This window comes from Notothenia rossii (genome assembly GCF_949606895.1).
Source record: "Notothenia rossii genome assembly, chromosome: 5".
NCBI classification, from domain to species: Eukaryota; Metazoa; Chordata; class Actinopteri; order Perciformes; family Nototheniidae; genus Notothenia; species Notothenia rossii.
Window position 1 is genome coordinate 33,552,698 of NC_136903.1, and position 26,494 is coordinate 33,579,191.

The 26,494-nt window shown below is 39.3% G+C and overlaps 1 protein-coding gene across 2 annotated transcripts in view; it reads left to right on the top strand.

Moving 5' to 3' along the window:
- The window catches only part of LOC307040229 (spondin-1-like), a 143,883-nt gene that overhangs the window by 108,663 nt on the left and 8,726 nt on the right, over nucleotides 1-26,494 (top strand). For both annotated transcript variants that reach the window (XM_079682867.1, XM_079682868.1), the window contains exons 7-11: nucleotides 4,743-4,807; nucleotides 8,169-8,370; nucleotides 12,551-12,691; nucleotides 13,580-13,655; nucleotides 23,369-23,551. In XM_079682867.1, the coding sequence (XP_079538993.1) occupies nucleotides 4,743-4,807; nucleotides 8,169-8,370; nucleotides 12,551-12,691; nucleotides 13,580-13,655; nucleotides 23,369-23,551 (667 nt within the window). The remainder of the gene's footprint in view (nucleotides 1-4,742; nucleotides 4,808-8,168; nucleotides 8,371-12,550; nucleotides 12,692-13,579; nucleotides 13,656-23,368; nucleotides 23,552-26,494) is intronic.

The window sequence follows — 26,494 nt, forward strand, 5'->3', positions numbered from 1 at the left end:
TTTGTAGACCATTTAGATGTACAAAAACCTTTATCACACACTACAGGGAAGGGAAACACCAAGAAGCATAATAGGGCCTCTTTGAAAAGGCAGTGATGCACACACAGTATCTTATTTCCTGCAACTTCTATGTTTTGCCTCACTCTCACTGCTCTTCAGGCTTTGTGTTATGACTGCAACAGGCTGTTGTTTTCCGGGAAAAGGCTTCAAAAAGCTCCAACCAAAAGCATGCCCAGGGCTCTTTTATGTGACTCAATTGTGACAATATCTATCCGGATTGCTCAAATTACTGGGAGTCAAACTTTTGGAAGCCATGCTGCCTTTCTTCATAATTTATTTCACAAAAGCACTGCTTATCCCTTAATTTCCTATTTGGCAGTTGAATAAGCTGTACTTTGTTCTGAAGATAAGAATGTTGTCAACCCCAGCCTTTTTCATTTAACTTTTAATTTGATAAATGTGTAATTCGCAAAACAGATGTTGAATAAAACCCAGCTCCATCTTGGTTTGTTCATCTCTGTTTTAAACTGGTCCATCTTCTCTGCATTTTGATCCCCCTGTCCTTGTCTTTAACATTGTCACCGTTTTTCTATCCAATCGTCCTCATAGTCTAAATATATTTCATAATTAGTCACAGCTCTCTTTTCTCAAGCCTTCACATCAGCACCTTGTACCTGAACTTTGGCCAGCACTGTCTCTTACTAATCCTTGTCATTTCTTATAAAAGATGTGGGCGTGGCTGTGGCTCTTTCCTCTTTGTTTCTCTACTGTCACCTGCTGCTGTGACTGAGAGAACGTGAAGGGCAGCAGATCTCTAACAGAGTGTCACTCAAGTATCTCGCCTTAGTGGGTCATGTCACTGTAACAAGAGCTCAAACACATTCAGGGATGAATACATGTGTGTAGATCACTGTGGAATTGACATTTTACGGTTTATTTAAGAGCTAAGTTTATTTTCCATCTATTTGTTGGATTTGAGACAGGGGCTGCAATCTGTTACAATTAGTAAATGTATCGATTTATTCAGCCATGCTGAAGGAATGTGGATCTAGGGATGGCAATACCGGTATTGGGTGTTTTTTTTGCTTTTATACCATTTCATGTTCATATTGTTTGTCTCTACTGTGACATGTCTCCATGCTTTAAAGTTCAAAAAGCTCTTTATTTTTCTCATACTGCCTGTGCTGCAGCACCTCTTTTCACCCTCTGCCTGAAACCAGAGCCTAGTCTGCTCTCATTGGTTAGCTGGCCGGCTCTTTTGCGATTGGTCAACCTTTTAGAAATGTTTCAGAAATGTCCATCCATTAGCCTATCACTTTCAATGTATTGTAGCTCTAGTCCAATAGAAGCGCAAGTGTTACATACTGATGTCATCATGTTACCGAGGCCTTTCCAGCAGGGGTGGGGATTTAGCCTCTGTAGACCATTTACATGCGCAAAACCCTATACCGGACTTCAGGAAAGGGAAAACCTCAAAAAGCATAATATGGCCTCACTGTGCCCACACATCGAGCAAATAAAGAGAGCTGCTGCAGCTTTCTGGAGCTCATTATGCAGAGCCTGATGAGGCACTGGGAGCACCTGGGAGAGGCAGCACCTGGAGGGAGACAATCAGTGAGAGGGAGAGAAAGCTCAATTCCAACCAAGCAAGTACAGGAGGGAGTGGAAGAAGTGTACAAAGCAGAAAGCACAGAGGGAATGATTGTAGAGTAAATGTGTGTCACCTCTCTTCTTACCCTTGCTATTTTCCTCTGCTACTTTTTAACATCTCTTTTCGTAGATTTTACTTCTATCCTTTTGTGCAGTCTTGTCGTTTCCCCCTTTTGACCCTCTTGCCTTCCTTGTTCTTGTTCTATGTCTGTTTTTCATGGTTTTTTCTTACCCGATGCTTTCCTCATCTTTTCTTTTGTAGCTTTTTCAGGCATATTACTTTCCTTGTTCCGCCCTCTTCTATCCACCTCACTTTGTTTGTTTCTTTTCTTCTCCTCCTCCATAATTATATCCTCCTTTTCTCTTGCCTTCTCTGACTCCACCCACCCTTTCCTTCTGATCCGCTATTTTTCTCGAAAATGTACATCCGTAAATCACAGTCATTTAGTGCCTTTACGATAATTACCATAAACAAACAAGACCATTACGGTAAGATTTGCATCTCTTACCGGCCTCCACAAAACATTTTGTGTGATGTGATGCCGGTGGAGGGGCTGTTATACAATGTGCCTGAATGAAAAGGATGCTTTTCTTGTAGCCTAAATTGAACCAAAGCGTGAATAGCTTCAGGTAATAGCAGATGTTAGAGAGAGTGATGGAGAAAATTACCTTCAAGACGTTTATCCTTTCAATATCTTCCCAATGGGAAACATGTAATTACTGGTTTCCTTTCATTTGAGCTTCTGAGGTTGTAAAGCATGAACACAAAGGGTAAAGTATTATTTGAGTTCACATTGGAAAAAATGATTATAAGTAGCCTATACTTCAGAAAGTAAAGGGAAGCTACACCACTTTCCTCCAACCCGCCCACCTGGCTGCCTTTGGACATTGTGAAGAACTGATGTCGGATTTTTAGACCTGTTTTATTGGAGCGATTTTATTTGACACTGCATTTTATTGGAATAAATAAATATTGGACTTCTTTTGACAATATTGATTAACTTATTATTGAATCTTGTTTTCCCCCCCTTTTTTTTATTAGCAAAACAGCTTTATTTGTTCAAAGCCATGCATATAAAGTTTGCATTGCTATGGTAAATTAAACGCATTCAATCGATGATGCAAAAAACTAAGTAAGACACTTTATGCTGCATTACTGAACTACTGACTATGTTTGTATTGGACCTTGGCCATTTGCCCAGGCTGGCTTTAGAATATTTATTTGAAAACCAGGAAGCATTCATTCATATTTAACTATATAAATGATGACCTCATCAAAAATGAGTATGATGAAGTCTTCCTTTACACATTCACACATACATACAGAGGCAGCGGCGGCCATGCAAGGTACAACCTCACGGACACTTACATTCAAACATGAGAAAAGACACCGTTGGCCACAGCCACTGTTCTTTGTATATCACCCCTCAAGTAACAAACAGACGCGATCCAGATCTATATTGACTCAATCAGCTACCTTAACCTCCTTTGTTCGTATTTTTTGCAGTGAAAAACAGCCATTTATATGGTTAACTCCTCTGCTAGCTTGTGCCGCTACATACATCTGTAATCTGAGTGTGTGTGCGTTCAAAGGTCAGTGGGAACTTGGTAATAGTCCAAATCATTTGAACTCTCTGCAATTGGACAATTTCGAGTGGTCCGTGACCCCGAGGGTAGCACTTTGCTTCGTCGCTATCAGAAACAATGCGCGATGTGTTTTGGAAGTAATGGTCTTTGTTTACATTAGCAAGCATCACTAACACTCAGAGCTAACCTGTTCTGGAGAGAGTATGTGTAAAAAAGCAGGAAACAAAAAAAGGAACTCACCTTGTGGTAAACCCGCAAGAGAAAAAACATTTGAGCTCCATACTGTTTCAGAAATAATCCTTGATGTGGTTTGGAACATACGGCATGACTAGAATGGTTGATCTGTTTGGTATTTTGAGCAAAAAACATGTTTTTTATATATCTGAGACCTATAATATGGGCCTAAAAATAGTATAATAGGAGACCTTTAGAGAAAAAACACAAGAAATAAATGCATTTTTGAAAATACAGTTATTGCTCCCAATTTGTGACACATTTTCCATAGCTTGGCTAACGTCCTCATTCATGACTTGCATGTTGTCGTGTCTCTGAAATTGGGGCAAAGATCCTTAGGTACTTGTGCCTCTGTTCCCTATGGTTTTATATCCATAAACATGTCTCATTGTGTGCACCTGTGTGTTTGTAAGAAGATGGAGTGAGGGGTGAGGCCAGAGAGGCCGCTGAGCCCCGGGCTGCTAGGAAGAGAAGGATGGGCACTGACTTATAAACTTGTTTTCATCCGCACACACACACACACACACACACACACACACACACACACACACACACACACACACACACACACACACACACACACACACACACACACACACACACACACACACACACACACACACACACACACACACACACACACACACACACACACACACACACACACACACACACACACACACACACACACACACACACACACACACACACACACACAAACACACACAATTGTTTTCTTCACTTCACCCCAGGGAAGATGGGAGGCTTTCAAGGCGACTGTGGAGCAGAAAACACTTTTTTTTTACTGGGCATATCCCAACCTGAAGCTCTTTTGTGTGCATGCGTGTATTTTTGGATTAGTGTGTGTTAGTGCTTGAAAAAGAAACAAACAAAAAGACGGAGGAAACTCAATAAAGGCTTTTATTAAACAAGAAAGGGCACATATGGACATTCCAATTCCGTTCTAATCAACTGCAGCGCCACACCACATGCATCATTTTTCTTTTGGCTAAATAATAACATCCAATGCATTGTGATAGATAATGTGTTGTGCAGTTTATAAAGTGGCCAAAAACAAAAGTCTCTTAAGCCTTTGAAAAGTGGAACACACTTGGCCGTCCTTGGATGAGAGTACTCACCCTCAGTCATGTCAATTTGTCGTTTTTGGCATTTTTCCTGTCAATGTTGTTTTTATTTCTCTTTATTGTCATCCATTTAGTGACAAATTGCTTCATGTCGCTCTCTTTCTCCCTGTCTATTTCTCTTCGCAGGGAGATGAAGTACTGACTGTCATTAAAACTAAGGCCCAGTGGCCGGCATGGCAGCCGCTCAACCTGTAAGTATCACTGTCAGTTTCACAAAATGTAAAGAGTACTCTCATAAGAGATATAATTGAACATTTAAAGGGGCTTTTCTTTTCCTATACTGTGTTGTATACGTTTTTGGATTATTGTGCATGTAAATGGTCTGCAAAGGCCAAAATCCCAAAGTTCACTCCAGAGGGAGTTTTTGTCGCCCACTCTCCCTCTGCCCGGGAACGTCTCCATTGGACTCCTTTGTTCACTTCCTTGACCAAATTAGGACGGCCAAATCACTATGTGACACTCGAGCCTCTATTGACTAGTGCTCCAACACATTGTACGTGAGACATCTGTAAGTGGTTGACCAATTACAATACAGCCAGCCAGCTAACCAATCAGAGCAGACTGAGCTCTGGTTTCAGACAGAGGGTGAAAAGAGATGCTGCGGCACAGGCAGTATGAGAAAGATAAAGAGCTTTTATAACATTAAAGCATTTAAACATGTCAGAGTAGAGACACAAAATACAAAAATGTACCTGGAAATTAGATATGTCCTCTTCTCCTATGTTGATTCATATCACTCCAGCCAGGCAGTTAACCAGCTGGGGGCCAATGTTATTAGCTGATGGGTTGTCCTATTTGTCAATCACTATGTACCCACAGTACACTGCACATTTTTCTGTGCATTGTTGAATCCATAAATTCCCTGATGAGGTAATGTATGTAGTGTCGCAAATTACTTTGTGAGTTTAACAGGATGCACTTACGAAAACTGGACCCAGTTGAAAAAACTGCAGGAATCATTGATCTGACTGCCTATTTTCCTGAAAGAGATTGAAAAATATCCCATTGGAGCTGAATGTTAGGGATATGGAAGGCAGTTGGAACCAAGCGCAAAGAAAGAAGTTAGAAGTTACAAATACTGGTCGACAAGAGACAAAAGACAAAAAATGAGAACTAGTATAACTTAATTTAGAAAAAAAATGGGATGTCAAGAGTGAAAAACACAGCAAATCCACAGGAACTAAGGAACGATTAATCCAGGGAACATAAACAGGACTTTTTAACAGGAAAGATTAACAGCTACATCGACTTCAAACTGACAGAGAGCACTGGGAAAAATGTAAACGCACAGAACTAATCGCAGCAACAAGATCCAGCTGGAGAGAGCAGGCAGAAACACATGGTGGAACATTTCATAGCGGGGCAAACAATCACAAAAAGGCAAGAAAACTAGTGAAATCATGACCAGACATTTCACAAGAGAGTGGTTTTACAAATGAAAACAGGAAAAAAAATTAGAAAAACAAATATCATGACACAGAAGCCCTACTTTGTCCCACTGCCTATTTTTACCCATTGCTCCCAAAATACACACTTCAACTGAAACTAACGGATAAACATAGCTCATTATCATGCAGAGTGATGTCATTGGACCTCCCCAAATGTTTAAGAAAAAAAAAATGCCATCTGGGTTATTCTGCATGGAATTACCCAAATGCTATTTAGAATGTGAATTTCGGAACCGATAGACCACTGGAAGATTGGCCATTTGTTTTGTGGAGTAACGGCTGTTGGACAAAAGAGCTTTTGGTCCGAAGATACATTTTCCTATTTTATTTTATTTTTAAATTGGCATGGCACGAAAACATTGGTTCTCTCTGTTCTGCTGACAGTTTTAAAGGTTAAGATATTTAAAATAGCTAATGGTTACATAACTAGCATTGTGTGTGGTTGTAGAGAGTGTAAAAATATATCCTTCATTGACTTACATACAGTATATAGGCTATGAGCTCCAGTCATTAACGCACCTCAGAATTTGAAAGCCTGTCAGTTATGGGCTGTCATATACGCTGATTCCAAAAATATGCACTGATATTTGTTGCTTCTGCACAATCATTGTAGCAAGAGTTTGCCCTTTGACATTAAATCAGTTCTCTCTGACAAATTGCAGTTATTACATTTTACATTAAGTTGACCATGAGCATGTCGTTCACACCGGAGCTCTTGATGGATGTATCAATCGTTTATTCATCATATTTTCAGCAGCATTATTTTATAGTTTGTTTCGGCTGGATGGAAAACTTCCAATTCTGTGTGTTCACTTGAAGAATAACATGCTTCTCTGTAAGGTTAAAACCTTGTTATAACTTTGGATTTATGAAAGTTTTGGTCTGATGGACAAGCTGAAAACAAAGCTGATTTTCTCTCTTCATGAGAGGTTGATAAATGACAAAACAATATATCATTGTTTCTGTTGAGATTCTTGCCAAGCTTTCCTTCAGGCGTAGATTATTAAATTTTTAAAGCATAAAGTAATCTACTGGGTTTGAAGTAAACAAAGCTATTAAGAATGCTTGGTCAGTGATTTAAAAACATATTGTTAAAATACTGCATCTTCATCATTTAGGACGTGCTGCATCAGCGGAAACAATACAAAACACATATAGTTTTTTTTTATACAGAAATCTTTAATCTTCATCACATTATATCACACAGCCTCAAATTATTTTATTGTAATGTATGGATTTTCTCTTGCATCCTGTGAGCTCATTTGATACGTTTGTAATTGCTCTTGAACTAATTCCAATTGAAGCCCAAAGCACTGCAGGAACACACACACACACACACGCACACACACACACACACACACACACACACACACACACACACACACACACACACACACACACACACACACACACACACACACACACACACACACACACACACACACACACACACACACACACACACAGACAGACAGACAGACAGACAGACAGACAGACAGACAGACAGACAGACAGACAGACAGACAGACAGACAGACAGACAGACAGACAGACAGACAGACAGACAGACAGACAGACAGACAGACAGACAGACAGACAGAGACACACACACACACACACACACACACAAACTAATGTTCTGTATCTTTCACCAAACATCTGCTTAATTATCCCTTCTAGCGCTGTCTATCATTTCCGATATATTGTGCCACTATTATTTTTACTAATGAGAACATTCAAACACATGTACACATAATCACGCGACTATGATTATAAAATCTAAGCTTATTTGTTCCCAATTTGCAAGTTGTCAAGTTTTTCCAAAAGCAGTTTTCAAGTATGTTTTTGTTTAGACATGATTGTTAAGATACCAAAGACTGTTTTTCATAAAGAACCTGTTAAGACTGTTTTTATTATGAATTAATTAATTAAAATCTTGACATAAGAGCTCGACTTTCTGCAAGTAATTAAAAAAAATAGTAACAGCAAATTATTGTGGGAAAAGTTATAGAAAATGATATAACATTTAATTTGATTATTGAGATATTCCCTTTGTTTGTTTCATTTCTTTCTCTTTTCTTATATTTACCCCCCTCAATCACCAGGCGAGCAGCTCCATCTGCAGAGTTTTCTGTGGACCGGACCCGTCACCTCATGTCCTTCCTCACCATGCTGGGGCCCAGCCCAGATTGGAATGTGGGGCTGTCCGGAGAGGACCTCTGCACCAAGGACTGTGGCTGGGTCCAGAGGCTGGAGACAGTCCTCATCCCCTGGGATGCAGGCACTGACAACGGTGTCACATATGAGGTAATCTATCCTAATTTCACTGTTGGCAGCTGTAGAAACCATGGAGGTATACCATCCAGTAGAGACTTATAGTTGCATCACAGACTATAAAAGCTGTTGTCATTACAAAGGACCACTAGAGAATTGTCTGTAATGAAATAATGATGAAAGAGGGGTTTTCCGGTGGCCAAAGGCACTAAGACATGAAGACACAAGAAAAAGGGAATTAATAATGCTAACCAAAAAAGTATTTAAGTCAAATACTGACATAAGTCAGTAATGATACATGTTGTCTTATGGATTATAACCAAATCAGTAATGTTAGCTTAAAAATGTAAGCCGATAACACCAACTTTGTAAGCTCGCTAACTACTGACCGTTGTTATTTTGTTTTCTAAAATAACTTATAAAAGCTATATTAATGTACCTAATGTATCATCTCTAGCTAACTAATGCTAGCTAACTAACATAAGCTAAAGTTGGAGGTTTGTAGAGGATAAAAATGGGCTAGCTGATCAAATACTGTAACTAGCTTAAAAACTCTGCTCAGTTGGCTATAGAGTGATGCAGGAATTTGTCCTAAAACCCAGAGTTACATTAACCTTTTACCGCTTTTGGTTTCCTTCATCTCAAGATCAAAACATTTTTGAACATGTTTTTGGTTAGACGCCTGAAATGTTTTTTTAACACAAGCTAAAGAGGTTTTCACATTTTTTTCTACAGTATCAAATACGATGATAAGTACCACACTCATGAATGTCTCGAGCTTCTATGTGTCATGGCAACAGTGGAGTCCAGCTTAAGCTAAGCGTTTTTTGGCAGGCAGCCATGCAACTTTGATTTAGTTCCTTTATAGCCCAATGCAAGCTTTTTGCTACTGCCAACCTTAACGTTTAACAAAACGTGTAGTATCACATTCCAATATTTCAACATAACAATCACATTGCTTTTTGAGAGAGAGAGAGAACTTTCATCAAACACTTGACTTCCAGCTGGCAGTTAGCCCACTGTGCCACACTTCTTCTTCTTTAGCTCTCCACATCCTTGAATTGAAAACAGCTCATCCATCTTCATTATTTAAAAAATACAGCAATGTATTTATAGTTTACAACATCATGAATAAGCAAGGAGCATATCCTGCTGGAAGGAGGTGATAAATCCCTTTCAAATCCTAACATAAAACCGAAACTTTTTAAATTGCGAGTTCTGGTGCTTTCAAACAATGCATTTTACTATTTCTTGCCTGTTTACAAGGTAAGGTAAGGGCCTTTACTTGGTTTCCTTAGCTCTCAGAAACATACTGGCGCTCACTTTTTTGAATGGTGTCCAGTATATGTATGTGTATTCTAAATTTGAAGATGTTGTGATCATAGATATTATAATTAGAGTAGTAGGGTTAGGGTTAGGGTCATGGTACTAAACATAGACAAAGGAAACAGATTATACAGCAGAATTTATTTTCGCACTAGATTAAGGTACATTTGCCATTGTTCAGTCTTTGTATAAAATGTAGAGTATCACAATTATGTAACTGTTCAACACTTAGACAAAGTGTTTATTTGGACCTGGAAGGCCTTTTAAACTGTGGTATCCAACTTAATAATGTCTTATTCTGGGGAGTGTTTCCTTAAAAACACAATTATTTTCGAATGTACCATCAGATAATCCATGCATCCTACTGAACAGAAGACATTAAATCACTGCCACCTACGGACAGAGACATGGAAGTACACGTCTTCTAGAATCTAGACAATATGCTTGTTCAAATTTGCAGTTTATGAAAAGCAAAGACTTCAAAGCTTCTTTCTGTTTGCAGAAATTAGGAGTACATTTGCAGTGTGTAATTATCTCAAACAATAGATTAATGTCTTCTGTTTGGTCTTCTACCGCACAAAATCTTGAAACCAAAAAGTAAGACAAGATAAAACTTGTGTTCACTACAAAGAGAATCATCAACACTGTTGTCACAGCGCTGTACGGGAAGATGTTACTTCATATCTGCTCTGATACTTTCCTTGTAGATGTCATCCTTTTGTCTTATTCATTACTCCTGAATCTATTCAATCCAAAGTTGGTGTGAAACTTGAAACAGCACAGCGAGTGAAACTGTGGGAACAAAGAGAATGATTGACATTTGTCACATGTTTTTATCTTTTCTCTCTGTAGAATTTTTTTTAAGCTCTAAGAAAGCACACATGCTACCAAACACCTGAGAAACGTAATGGATCTTGTGTTAAAGGCATGATATTGTTTTAGTGTGTTATTACTTTTAATTATTTCTAGTTACATGCGTTTCTTTCTTAAAACAAATCATGTTCTCTTTCTACAAGGCTCTTTTACAGATATGCTGGTATTATATGCAGATATAAGATTAGTATTCTTGTCCCACAAAGAATTACCATGTCCTGAATTTCTGCTGTTTAACTTGAATTACTCTTTTCATTGCTCAGCGGAAGACTCGGTCATATACGCCTGAGGCAAAGCATTCTCTCAGTATACAAGAGCAGATGTTTTCCTATAGAACATCAACCATTTCCACACCAAGTGCACAATGCTAATGTGGGAGGGTGGAAATAGTTCCCCTTCAAATCATGATCTAATCTTCCCCAGTAGCATCTAATTTTCACACGTCCATTTCCCCCCGATTGTCAAAGAGACGTCAGAGTAGATTCACCTTTAGTTTCACATTGACTTTGGGTTTAATGAACTGTAAGAGTCTTATACGACAACTCTGTTACAAAGCAGTTTTTACACATCATGCAGACATGAACCAACAATAGCATTCTTTTGGGTCATGATTGAGTCAACTAATGTAATATAGGCCCAGTATTTAGTATTTTCTTTGGCTTTGTTTTGGTCTCCAGTGGGACAAATCTTTATCTCTGAGCTAAATGCTCCGCTCACTTAATTGGACTGTGTTTGGGTGCTTGGTATGAATCATAAAGTTAGTTTATAGAGCTTGTTTGCCAAAAACATCTGCGCAGATTTGTCATAAAACAGAGCAATAAGACTTAACCAAAACTGTTACATCAAAACAATGAGTTGAAAAGCACAGAAATGCTCTGTAGAGTTGAGGAGTACAAAAGAGTTGGTCACTACATGCAAACATTTTTCCATGACCCATAATCATTTGATCCATAGTGTGAAGGACCAGGGTACGCAAAAATCAGGAATGCAGGTTGAGGTGCAAAAATAAGGATTTTATTTACCCAATATATGTACAATCTTAAGATGGGTAATAAGATCAATTTGGTTTAAACAAAAAAGGTGTAGATATAAACATGCACAATCTAGAATTTAATGCATAAACAAAACGTCACAAAAATGGGTGACATCCTGTGCTCTTCTGCCCAAGAGCAACTCACATTTCCCCCCCCACCATCTCCACACTGCAGGAATTTATAGCACTACTGGCCAGTCCATTGTTGCGTACAGGGCATACTTGCCAACCCTCCCGATTTTCGCGGGAGACTCCCGATTTCATTGCCCTCTCCTGGTTTCCTCCCGGGGTCATATTTATCCCGCATTTATCCCGATTTCTGACAAAATCAGATTTACTCAGGACTGTTTCCACTCTGACTTTAATACAGCTACACCATTGTTTGGTTTCCATGGTAGCGCGTCTCTTTAGTAGCGCGCAGAACTGAAAGTCTGAGAGGGTGTTCAGCACGGTGAGGAAGATAGTCACAGAAAACAGAACAAGAATCGACAACTCGACCCTCTGCTCACTCCTTTCCTGTAAAACACAGGTCCAGCCCACACATGTGCTCCATCAAGGATGGTGCTTCAGGCCGCAAGGCAGTGCACTTACAACTACAATAAGCATGTTAATGTTAATCTAATACAGCTCCGGCGGTGGTTTTGAAATCCTCCCGATTTCTGAGGTCTCAAGGTTGGCAAGTATGGTGCAGGGGGAAGAGGCTCTAAAAAGGGGTGGCTTAAATGGAGTGGCCTCTTTAAATAACCCTCAGGGTTTGAGAGGAAGGGCGTAGTCCAATTAGCTGACACATCTATAAAGGCAGGTGTTTTCCATCAGCTCAGCCTTTTGCCAGAAGCAAGGTGAGCTGTAAGACACTTTAGGATGTGTGTTCGTTTGTGAGAATTGTAGCCCTCACACATAGCTAATATAAGAAAACTGATCATTGCAGATTCAACCATTAAATACTGAACTCACCTACCCTCTTGTTTTGGATTCTTCCAGTCACCAAACAAGCCCACCATTCCTCAGGAGAAAATCCGACCATTGACCAGTTTGGACCACCCACAGAGCCCCTTCTACGATCCTGAGGGAGGGGCAATTACTCCCATCGCCAAGCTGGTGATGGAACGCATCGCTAGAAAGGTACAATGTAGTACAGTATGTTAAAGTAAGAATGCATGTATAAAGAAATAAAAACACAGAAAAAGACCATGTTCCACGTTTTTTCCACACAACTTCCAAACATTTACAGCAATGTTGCCAGAGGTAGACTTTTGAGAAATAAATTGGAGAAGAATATCGCAAGCCAAGGATTGAGTATCCTACCAATAAGAGTGCAATGTTTAAAACACAACTATTAGTAAGTTACATCATACAGCAATGTTGCCAGCTTTAGCGAGTCGCTATCCGGCGTAACCGATCCTAATCCTAACCCTAAATCCAGAATTACAAATACTTATATCTCATAGGTAATAATAATAATAATAATTTCATAACATAAAAGTAAAGAAAGGTAAAATGTACATCAATATAAAACATTGTATGTATCTTTCATTTGATGTCATTCTTAAATGGAAGAAGTGTCTAGGAAACCCAAAGTATCTTTCTGAATTTAGGGTTACAGTTAGGATAGGGTACATTGGATGGCCATTAGCTGGTGATTTTTTGTTCATAACTTTCTACCTGTGATTTAAACATTGCAACACACTAGTAGCATTTAAATAAAAGTTGGCTTTTCTAATCTCGTAAAACTCACATGACCTTCACAACAGGAATCTGCATTGAGGTTTCTGATTGCAATCCTAATTTTGGCTCCAAGAACTGCATTGACAACCCCTACTGTAACCATGCTTGCCCAAAATACATGGAATTCCATTTACACATAGACACAGCCAATGGTGATCAATAGAACAAAAAACATTCAACGGTTAAATCAAGAGTTTAAGCTTGAAGATAGTTTTGTCTTTTAAGAAGCTAGGGCTACATTTGTGTCTGTGATGGATGTTACCCCAGTTGTCTTTGTGTGTGCAGGGAGAGCAGTGCAATGTGGTCCCAGACAACATAGATGACATCGTAGCTGATATTGGACAGGAGGACAAGGAGGAAGGTACTGTAAACACACACACACACACACACACACACACACACACACACACACACACACACACACACACACACACACACACACACACACACACACACACACACACACACACACACACACACACACACACACACACACACACACACACACTTTCATTTACGGATCTTCCGTAAAAGAGCCCAAACTAGACACAATTCATTTACTCTAAGGGCTTGATGGAGCGTTTAAACTAATTACTTAGACCCTGTCATTACATGATATTGCATTCCTTTAAGTTCTTTGAACAATGATATTCTCTTTGTGTTTGCTAAACATTCTCTGTGACTAGACACTGTGGTGGTTCAGTGTCTTATTACGCTCAAGGACACACACACACACAGCTCATTAGAGTCACAATTGGTTTTAGTCTCAGATGTGATCTGGTCAGTTGGTCAGAACACACATCTGGCAGTTATCCCCCCCACCTCACCCCCTCTCACTGCGGGGAAGCCCCACTGCTGCAGAGCCAGTCATGTCCCTATCAGACATACTTTATATTCTGTGACGCATTAGGGATCCTGTCACACCTGACAATGATGTTCCAGCAGTGCTGCATATGAAATCTGTCTGCAGCGGAGAGTTTTATCTCTGATGTATAACCACAAAGAAAGAAGGAGCAAACAAAGTCTTACTCTCCCCCCCTTTTTTTCTGTGGTATTTGTTATCATGTTTGGAGGATAGAAGGACCACGACTGAACAAAAATAGTCAATATTTTAGAACCCTGTCACCTAAAAAAATACTTAATAAATTATTTGAATCAGCAAATGTCTCTTCTAAGCATAACAAGGACGTATGAGTAGTATTATTCATGCCGCATCCATCACAGAAGTATGCATAAAAAATTGACAGATGGGCCCGCCCCAATTATGCAAATGAGCTAAGTCCTGCCTCCCATTTATTCGAGGTGTGGTATCCCAAGTAGGTGTGATATCCCTAGTAGGTGTGAGATCCGTCAATAGGAGGGGTGATGTGTATTCACACGTAGGTGTGAAATGCCCCCACTGTAGCGCCTTATGGTGTCTAATAAAAATAAATGCTGTTTCAATCACATTAGTATGCATAAAAAGTGACAGGGGGGCCCGCCCCCAATTATGCCAATGATGTCCCCCACCGTCCCACTCACACCCCTTCCTGTCTCCCCCCGCCCCCTCGCCCCCTTCCTTTGACTGTGATGTCAGAAGACAGTGGGGGTGGAGTTAGATAAAAAAAAAGAAATTTGTGCAGACTAAATAAAAAAGCCAGTCATTTCCACTCATCAAGTCACCTTTCAAAAAAGAAAAATGGCCAAGAGACGCATAGATATGGGTTTAATCAGCGAGACGCCTGTGACAATTTACAGCCATCAGGCGGGAGCGCCAATCAAGAACGGATGCAGTATATGTGCCGGGTTCAGACACCTCCGGTCGAGGACCTTGAAGAGAAATTGCTTCTGGAAAATGAAAATGTTTGGGGTTACGTGTTCAACTATATGGCGAATGAATACATGAATACACATGTATCAGACACGCTCCACTTGCTATAATGAAGACAACAATTTTGAAATATAAAAAACACATTTTTTTTTTTTTTTCACACACAAAATCAATAGTTATACTGATTGTAACATCCCCAGGACCGTCTCCAGCTTAGAATTCCCCAGATTACTGGAAATATCATGATGGAGTTTTTTCACTTCAGTCAAAATATTCATGTGTATGCTGTTTTTGACACAAAGATGCATTACATCTACAAACAGAGCATACAATGAGAGCACATGATACACTTTTGATGTTTGTTTCATTTCTTCGGTAATGTTACAGAATGTTTCGGAAAATGAAGATTCCAGGACCACTTTAAATGTTTCGTTTACAATCGTTTCCCAATGACCAGGAATAGTACTGCCAGAACGAACGATATCCAAAATGTCTTCTAGTTTACAAACTTCAGCCATTCTGTTTACACGGGGATCACTATTCACTCTGTTTTCAATCGTCCTCATCACCACACTTATTAAAAGGGTATTGACTACATTCTGATCAATATATACTGAGCGTTTTGCATAGTAGTTCCCCATTTTTATTTTACTTTAAAGTTGTGCAGAAAAGTAAAAAAAAATCATAGTCCTGTTTTGTCCAAAAGACCTTACATGGATATGACATAGAGGAGAGCTCTTCTTCGGGAACATCCTCTCCCCCTACTTTGTAACATCCAGTCATTAAGCCCATATCCGTTATCCTGGTGATAATGAGGGTAGGCTACATCAGACTTGGTTTTTCTCAGATCCATGGCTAGTTTTCAACGGTCGTCTTAGTGGGGTCCTTCGTTTTAGATGATTTGCTGAGTGGGGTGGGACTTATTGCGTTGAGTGGAGGGAGTCATCTGTAGAATTGAGTTTTTTCACCAGTAAAAAAAGTTATTTTTCATCTATCATTTTCAACCAAGCAGCAAGAGGTACAATTTAAGAATAAGTAATAGTTTGTCACGATTTTATGGGAAATAGTCAGAGCGCGATGTCACATCTTAAAGACAGCTTGTACTGGATAAATGGTTAGTCTTCAAACATACCGTACGTTCTGCATGTTAGTTTATCTGGCCAATCGGTTTAGACCCTACTGCCGAAGACGCATGCTCTCAATAGGGAAGTCACGCTTTGGGAAGAGGTGTTTCATTTCACAGATCCACCTTGATTCTTGTTGTGATGGCTGAAGGAAGAGGGACGGGGGAGGACAATTCAGAGGATGAAGAAGCAGAAAAATAACTTGTTTTGTAAAACGGACAGCATGTCAGTTTCAAGAAAGATGACACCGTGTTTATGCATGACATGCAAAATATCTTGAAGCCCTACAAAAAAAAGAAAAAGGTAAAAGTATATTGTGTTGAAAATATCGCAAAAAGTCGTAATATTGTATAATGTATTAGTTGTATGTTGTATTTTGCTAAAAATCACTATGTAGTTCCTTACAAATTAATGAATATTTTACCAGGTTATAAAGTTTTGTATCCATTAAAGTGTAACTAAAAGTATCTTAGTAACACAAGAAAAGAGAATAAAGCATTGATGTCAACAAAACTGGATTGCTCCATTGAAATAGCGTTAGAATCAAAAGTGCCTTTAAAGAAAATGTATTCCGACAAAGTATTTTTATTTTCAAAAATGTTTAAGGTTTTGCATACATAAAAGTGTATCCTACAGTTCCTTTGTGAGAGAATTGTACACACACATCTTAAAAAAGTAATGTTAGTCAACTCAAGTTATCAAGACTGCATTGTTTCATCGAAACGGTGTTAAAATCACTAACTTGCCTTTTAGATAAACAGTCTTTAAGAAAAAATCGAATCAGACAATGTACTACATTTTCTAGTTTTATGGTTTTGCATACCTCAAAGTGTGTCTAAAAGTATCTTGGCAAGAGAAAAAAGCCAAAATCTGCCTAGGCCATTAAAAAGAAATAGAATTCCTTACAAAGTACTTCATATTCTACCAGTTGTTAAGTGTTGCATACATCAAAGTGTATCTAAAAGTATCTTAGTAACACGAGAAAAGAGAAAAAAGCCAAAATCTGCCTAGTGTCAGTAAATAAGTTCAAATGTGCCTTTTAGAGTCAGTCTTTAAGAAAATAAAAGTTTAACACAGTGACTGACATTCTGTATGGGGGTTTCCCACCTGAGCTGCTGCAGGGGGGCGTTGAAAAGGGAATGAGTATGTCTGGCTCTCGGGGGGATGGTGTGTTAAGAGTCACAGTCTTAAAGAAAATCTGTTCAGAAAAAGTACTTAACTTTCTACCAGTTGTAAAGTTGTCATACATAAAAACTCTATCCAAAAAGTAAGAGACTTACTGTTCCTTTGTGAGAGAATTACACACAAATCTGCCGAGTGTCAGTAAAAAGTGTTAAAATCACAAACCTGCCTTTTAGAGAAACAGTCTTTAAAAAAAAAAAAGACGTGATCAAGGGGTCATTAAGATCTTTAAACTATTAATACCCTCTTCAAAGAGACTTCCTTGTAGTTAATAAAATAATTAAAACATTAGTTCACAAAAGTCAGATTCCTAAAAAGATACAAACAGACGCAGGGAAAGAATTCTTTAACAAAGTTTTTCAAGCCTTGTTGAAGAAACGAGGTATTGCACATTATGCAACAGCCAGTAATATCCGCAGAGGAGGAAGAACCTCCGAGTGCCCCGCATACGAAGAAAAGAATAAGGAGAGTTAGAATATTAAGTCCAAGATGGTTACATTTTACCCCTAAACCATTTGTATTATATTTTTGTTTTCCTAATAAAGACAATCACCTGAATTAATTTTGTCTCAAGACCTTTTTATTTTTATTTTTTACATTTTTTAACAATCTTTAAACATTTGTAGAGAACAAACACTGTGGTTAAAATTAGTGTCTTTATGACGTCTCTCACACCGTTGGTATTTTTTCACAAAATTCGTTACAGCAGCATCATTTTTTATCACATCATCTTGATACAGAGATAACACATTTTCGTAAGACAACCCAGACGCTCTTTTACATAGGTAGAAGACACAATGCTTTTCTTTGAGGGGTCCTTAGTTTTATATGATCTGGTGAGGGGGGTGTGACTTATTATGCTGAGTGGGAGGAGGAGTCATCAAAAGTGAGAGCCTTTTTCACCAGTATAATGTCCATCGATGTCTGACTCTGTTTAAAAAGTTCTTTAAGCTTTGTAGATTTTTCATCAATCATTTTCAGCCAAGCAGTCAGAGGCACCCGCAAGGATGTTTGAAAAACCCCACATGTAGAGTTGAAATACTCCAAAACAAAATCATCAGAGGGGTCCTTCCCCAGCGTCACCAAACGGCTTGCGCGGTAATACCATCGCCCAGATGGTCCGCTTTTAGTTTCCCAGACGGTGCTTGTCAGGACTCTTCTCACTTCTGACGGCGGGGGGATATCTCCTTCTTCTTCCTCCACATTGAGGGGTAGCCGTGAAAACTCTTCTTTGATCTCGCTTTTTGTCTGCGTTTCTTTGCTTTTTGTTGCACATATCTTGTACACCAATGGTTCCTCGCTTTTTGTTTGCGTTTCTTTGCTTTTTGTTGCACTATCTTGTACACCAATGGTTCCACGGTGGTCTTCCGATACAGTGGTTGCGTGGAGATCTCTGGAAGACACCAGAGTTAACACAGCCCAATCTGTTGAGGTCAACGTCGCTTTAACACTGTGGGGTCTATACGTTTCTCCATTCTTCAGATTGTAGAAATGCAGTTCATTCGCCATATAGTTGAACACGTAACCCCAAACATTTTCATTTTCCAGAAGCCATTTCTCTTCAAGGTCCTCGATCGGAGGTGTCTGAACCCGGCACATATATTGCATCCGTTTCTTGATTGGCGCTCCCGCCGGATGGCTGTAAGTTGTCACAGGCGTCTCGCCGATTAAACCCATATCTAAGCGTCTCTTGGCCATTTTTTCTTTCTTGAAAGGTGACTTGATGAGTGGAAATGACTGGATTTTTTATTTTGTCTGCACGGATTTCTTTTTTTTATCTAACTCCACCCCCACTGTCTTCTGACATCACAGTCAAAGGAAGGGGGCGCGGGGAGACAGGAAGGGGTGTGACTGGGACGGTGGGGGAAATCATTGGCATAATTGGGGGCGGGCATCCCTGTCACTTTTTATGCATACTAACAGCATTTATTTTTATTAGACACCATAAGGCGCTACAGTGGGGGAATTTCACACCTACGTGTGAATACACATCACCCCTCCTATCGACGGATCTCACACCTACTTGGGATATCACACCTACTTGGGATATCACACCTCGAATAAATGGGAGGCGGGACTTAGCTCATTTGCATAATTGGGGCGGGCCCACCTGTCACTTTTTGTATGCATACTAATGTGATGGATGCGGCATGAATAATACTACTCGTATGCATTTGCTAAATGTTCACCGTCATTGTCATATTATTCCTATTTAATATAATAGTGTTTACTTCCTGTAAGTCTTCTTCTGATTAGTTCCTGTACGTGTTTACTTCCTGTCTGTCTCCTTCTGATTAGTTCTTTGACGCCCGGCACTCTTTCTTTTAACCTCTTTCTGTCTGCTGCTGTTTTTCTTTTCTGTGCTCGGCATGGTTTAGCAATCATGAATCCAAGGTTTAATGCTCTACACGAATATAAAAGGGAATATTCTAATGTATACCATGTTGGTTTCTGATGGATACAAAACAAATGTCCGTTGTTCACAGCTCACCTTGAAACAACAGCTTGATTAAAGACACTAGGCTAATCCCGTGAGCAGAATTATAGTAGGCAAACAGGAGTTAAACAATAATGATTCTAACCCTAATAAAACATTATGAATAAATGAAGAAAATCCTTCACTAATGTTGACAAATACTAATTATGCTATTATTCCCCACCATTATTATGAGCTGAGCTGCATGCACTATTATGTTCTAGGCTAGGGTAATAGAGCTTAAAGGTTGGGGATGCTTGGGACTGGAAGGTTGCCAGATGGAATTAAGCTTGTTAATCACATTGAAATGAGGGGTTTATTTAAAGGGTGTTAAAAACAGACTGCTTTCTTCAAATTACATTCCCTTAAAAAGCGATCAGATTGCATTTTTTTTACATTTTCAGAAATGTCAAAGCACTTTGTTTAAGGTGAGAAAAATAGATTTTTAGAATCACAACCTCTACTTTACAGTTCATTACTGTATGTGTACTGACTTGTTATTGTTGAGCTTTAGTGGTGCATATGTTTAACTTTTGACATACTATATATGACAGCAGCGCTACGTCACTGCCTGGCAAAATGGCGGCCCCCCCACTTTCCAGTCAAAACTGAAAAATCTAAAGAATTTGCGCTATGAGGAATCAAACCTTTTTACCATGCCTAAAAGCTGCTGTGTCGTTGCACCTCAAACAACAAAAAAGATGCAGAAGAAATTATTTTCTTTACTTTTAGTTAAAAAAAGTTAAAAAATACGTTAAAAGTAAATAACTATGGGTTCAGGCCTCCACGAGAGGACGGAGATAATAAACAATGGGGACCCTGCCGGCCAATACATGTACATCTGTAGGAAACACTTCATCACAGCAGAACTATGATGCTAATGAGCTTACCGTCTATCAAAGTTAGAAATTGTAATGGTAAAAATCAAAATAGTGAGTGTAGATGCTACATTGAAATATAGAACACTGAGAAGCCAAGGAGATGACAGTTTGTGATGTTGTGAATTAAACCAAAAATGTACACCAATCAGTGATCTCTAATGACATTATGTAGCTGTTGCCTTTCTAACAATTGTAATTGGGCTCTTTATAGATTTCACTTTTTACTTCGCCAACTGTCATTGTTAGCACAGTTAATCTGTTCCATTATGTAAGTATTTTGTCAGTATATTTGAAATGTCCAGGTTAGCTACATTAGCTCGCTAGTTTACAGCAGATCCGCAATAAATTTCGGAAGGAATCATGTGATCACATTGATTAAAAAAAGTTAATAAAATGTACATTTTACGTACATTTCCAGGGACGTTTGCCCACTTTTATAACCCCCACACGTCAGTAACAGTCTGGCCCCAGCTGTGCGCATCAGTTTTTAGTGTCCCTGTTTCCGTTGTGTTGAGCCTCTTGCTCTGTATTTGCAGCATGTTCGTTTATGCAGCGCTTTTAGTAAACACTGCGCATGTCTGGTCATCGTTAATGAAGATGTGTCTTAATTTGCATGTGTTTTGGCACATGTTTGTTTTCATATTTGCATCGTTTTTGAAAAAGCAGTGCGTTTCTCGAAATAGATTCTTAGTGTTTTTTGCCATTGAAATGCATTTGCACGTCAACCACTTTAGCAGTCTATTCCAATGTGACTTTCCAACAAAATGCCATTATGCTGTAGGCCACTAAATTACAAAATTATAGAACTACATATTACAGTAATAACACGTGCGTATCAAAGTGCGTGCGTGGGTGTCCCTTTTTGGAAAGATAGAACACATTTCAACACACTAGTTATTTTTCTGTTATTACCCTGCCCTTTTTCTGATCACTGCTGTGACATTTTAGTTACAAGATGAGCTGTTCCTTCTGTCCTTTTTAAACCACAGAGGGGCTAACAGTACAAACAGTGCATAACGTGTTGGGACTGTGCGCTTTGTGGCTATTTTAAGTGGCCTTGGGCAGAGTGCAGGATTTTACCCACACTGCACAATTTTAACAAGAATCTCCTGCCGCCTAACACACGTCTTCCTCAGTCAGTCATAGACCATTTGCTTCTTTCCCTCCTCTCTTACTCTACCTGTACATTTCCTCTCTTTTCTTATGAGATGACAGTACGGAGACGAAACAGGTCCACAAAGTCTGCCGGAGCTTCACTGCTCTCACTTACACATCAACTCCCCTCTTACCTTCATCTCTGCTTCTCCTGCTCCTTTGTTCCCTCATCCTCCTCTGTCATCACACGTTATCCCAGAGAATTGGACCCACTCAGGTTTGTCCCTGAGGCTTGACGCTCTATTCTCTCTCGCCTCTCCCCTCATTATCTCAGCCTCTCTGAACCCCGAGAGAGCATTTTTAATTGAAGCCAGTCCCCCTGCTACTTCTCGTAGCTCTGCTCGCTCTGATAATTGGGCGAGACGTTCACAAATCCTCTCTTTCGCTCTATCCGTTCTATCCCTCTCAGATGTCACTCTGTTGCTCCTAATGGTCCAGTCCTTGCAGTAATCACCTTTGGACAAGTTGTGAAATAATAAATGTCAGCCTAATCTTCTCCCCCCTCCTCTAACTGTGACAAATCAGTTCAGCTGTTGTAGTGGGATGAAAATGAAACAAAACTTTCCTGAGCAGATTCTAAATGGTTATGATATGATCTGTACAAGGATCTAGCCTGGGCCGGAAAGAGGCCTTGAAATGCTTTCGGGGTCTTCCCTTCCCTATGTGTTATATAGGTTGTTGTGGATGTAAATGGTCTGCAAAGGCTAAAATCCCTGGGTTCCCTCCAGACGGAGTTTCTCTCCAACACACTACTGCCCCCTCCACCCCCCCACCCCCCTTCCTGAAACGCCTCCATTGGACTCCTTTGTTAACTTCCGTAACATAATGACATCACTATGTGACACTTGTGCATCCAACACATTTTACGTGATGGGCTAAGGGCCCGGACATTTCTGACATCGCGAAGTGGTTGACCTCTGGTTTCAGACAGAGGGTGGAAAGAGGTTTAGCAGCACAGACAGTATGAGAAAAATAAAGACCTTTCTGAACATTAAAACATGTAAACATGTCATAGTAGAAGCACAAAATACATATATGAACCTAACAATTAGCATAATAGAGCCCCTTTTGTATTGCCAACAACTATGCAGTCCATATTTTGCATAATGACAATAAAGCCTTAGAATCTTTGAAACTACATTATGTTGCAAATGTTGACTCAACTTTTCTTGCGAGGTGTAAAGTATGAAGTAAGATTGTAGTCAAATTGATATCTGCAAACACTGCTGTACATTTTGAATAGCAAGGGCAGGCACATCACTGTACATATCTTAAAATCTCCTAAATGTATTTCTACTGAAGAAAATTGATTATGCTCCACTACTTGAAAAATATAAAGCATCACAATCAATGAATGGGCACAAGATTTGAACGGAAAAACTAAAAAGCCTTTTTTCTTTGGCATCTCCTGCGTTCACTTAACACCCCTTTGTGTTTCTATCTCAGATGACACACCAGAGACATGTATCTACTCAGCCTGGTCTCCCTGGTCGGCCTGTAGCAGCTCCACGTGTGAAAAAGGACGCAGGATGAGGCAGAGGATGCTGAAGGCCCAGCTGGACCTCTCTGTGCCGTGTCCCCACACTCAAGATTTCCAGCCCTGCATGGGCCCGGGATGCAGTATGGAGGGTAAAATCGCACACAGACATACAATACAGAAGATTTATGATAATTGGGTTGGGATATGGGGGACCACAGTTGTGAAAAATGTAGGTAAGGTTTTCCCTAAGCTAGGCACTGTACTGTAATTGTAATGAACAGATGGAACCATCTATAAGGGCCTCAGCAGGTCGGTGAGGGTCCCTGCTGAGAATTATTTTCCTTTGCTCAACAAGTCTTTGGCCCTTAGGAAACCAGCTGCAATGGTTTATTCAAAGCACTGAACTCAGCTGGTCTTATCGTATCTGCCAGGAGAGAATGTTCCTCCATCACAGACACAGAATAGCTTGATTGTTGTATGCATAAAATAATGACGCTAGTTAACGGTTATATCGTATTCCCTCCATAAAAGCTGGTGAGTTAAAAATGTTATTAATAATATAAACTACAGTACTTTCCAGGTTTACTTGAAAAGCTAATGATAGTAGTGCACTGACACCTTATTGAAGTTCAAGCAACTACTGTGTGTGAGCGAAACACTGTGTTGACCATGGCATAAACATTGACAACGATATTTCAGTGAACCTTAGCGGGGTTTTTTAGAAATATTATCAATTTTAAAAACCTGCCATTCAAACAATGGGCAATGTAACAGTTGTATCAAGTCACGGCCAAGTAAGGAACCAGGAGGAGGGGGACAAACTACCAGAGTCTGGCATTTAGACGACATTCGGCTGTCAGATGGCTGTGAGCCGGCTGGCCTTAAACTTGGAGGGGAACACCCAAGTGGATGCATCTCTAAGTGATCAGCCGCACTTGTACTGGGAAGAGGTTATTTTGTAGAATTATAGAGATATAAACCGATCAAAACAGAGCCGGCCAGGCTGTCTGCCGGCTGGTCTTCAACTTGGAGGGGACCACTTGTGGGTGCGACTGTAAGGGTTCAGCTGCTTTTGAAGTGTGGATGATGTTTGTTTGTAGAATCATCAAGATTTAAATTAGAGTGATTTGGAAAATAACCAACTGTAAGAGGAGCAGGGTGGATCTAAATGCTGAAGACAAGAGCACTTAACAGCAAACACTTTCATTAAAGGTTTGGTCTAGATACAACTAATGAGGGGATAAAGTGCAGGTTTACAGGAGGTCAGGTGGTTTTAGGGCTAATGGGAAACAGGTTAAACTAATAAGACAATCAAAACAGGCTGGAAAACACACAAAGACAGGAAGTAAAACCAGACATGACACAGTTTGAGAAAACAGTTAAACTAAAAAGTAGGTTAATGACACGAGTATTCTCAGCAATTTGCCCGTTAATAAATAACAGTTATTTGGTTCTGTCTAGGCACTTCTAGAAACAGAGCCAAACAGCTCATTTTTTATTCACCTCATTACATTAAATGCAACTGCTCTTTTATGACCACTTAACATGTCCTAAAAGGGAACTCTTACCTCACCAACGAGCCTTCACAGTCATAAAATCCACTTACTTTTTACAAGTAAAAAGTGCACAATGAATTAAAATGGTAAAAAAATAAAATGGTTAATAAGTAACATTTGTACTGCTCTTTGGCCATGTTTATGTTGGTAGTCTATGGCAATGGCAGCCTATCCATCATATAAGAATTGGCTTAACTGCAACTATTGAATAGTTTGAAATGCAATGTCTTTTACATATATTTCTGCTTAAAGGAAAAATTTGATTGTAAACTCAAACATCGGTATTTCAAGATGTCTAATTTTTTGGTTTGTCATTTCCAATGGCCTCGGTTGAACTTTTTGGTTTTTGGTCATTTGGAATTGTTAACATAATAACACAGTAACATACTGTAAAATTGCCAATCTTGTAATACCCTTCCATTGCAGATGATCCCTGCAGCAGAGGGAACTATATCTGAAATGAAACGTCTTTAGGAAGCCATTTTACAATTGGAGGCACTATTGTTTGCAACACATGAGACTGAAGTGAACAAAACAGTGATTCAGAGGACAAGCACAGGCGAGAACTACAACTGCTTAACATATTACAGACAATGAAAAGGCTTAAGGTAAGGCAGTAAAGGACATTCCACGTTTTTTAAAGTTTCCAACACTAGGTCTGTATTCAAGTTTAGCAAGGGGACAGACTTTGTTTTACCTTCTGTTTTTCATGAGTGATACATGTCCTCTTGTGTTGTGACTATATCTCTATGATCATAAGCAGAAACCACTTTCTTTTGATTTCAATTAAAATATGTGCTAAACGTCGAACAGCAGCCCAGCATCAGTCCTATTAACAACACTTTATGCAAATCAGATGTGGCTTAGCTTGTTTATTACATCTATGATCGTAGTCAATACTCCTCTTAATTAAATTGTTGTCTGCCAATAAAAACATAGGGTGGCAGGATTAACCAATATCTCCCATTGTCATGTTCTTAATATTACAGGATACACATATAAAACAAAAATGTGCACTTTGTTTTAAGTTAAACTTCTGCGTTTGTAACACTCTATAACCTATTCTACTTGTGTTTTTTAGGTAATTAATAGTTTAGGCCACAAAGAAGAAAAACCTTTTACTTTTAAACTTAATAGTTCTGACAGTTTGAAAGTCTGCTAAAGCATTTCATCACACACAAACTGTAAGCATTAAATCACAAGGATTTCATTTTCTTATGAGTTGGGGTGTTTATATCAACAAGAGGGGTGATCAGTGAACCCTGAAAATAATAAGCAGATTAAAGCTTAGCCGTTTCAGACCATTTTTTGTTTATATTGTCTTAAACTTTGGAATGTGTGCCGCTTCCTAATTTTTATTCATGTCGTTGAGGGAATATTTAAACCAGGGCTATAATTGTGCAGCCATTTCACAACTTGCAGTTGAACTGAAAAAAGGTACAACTGAAAGTGAAATGGGTGCCAGCTCAGTGATTACAGAGGAATCAGCTGAGGTTAATATGGTTACATCATCAGCATATGTCACAACATACAAAT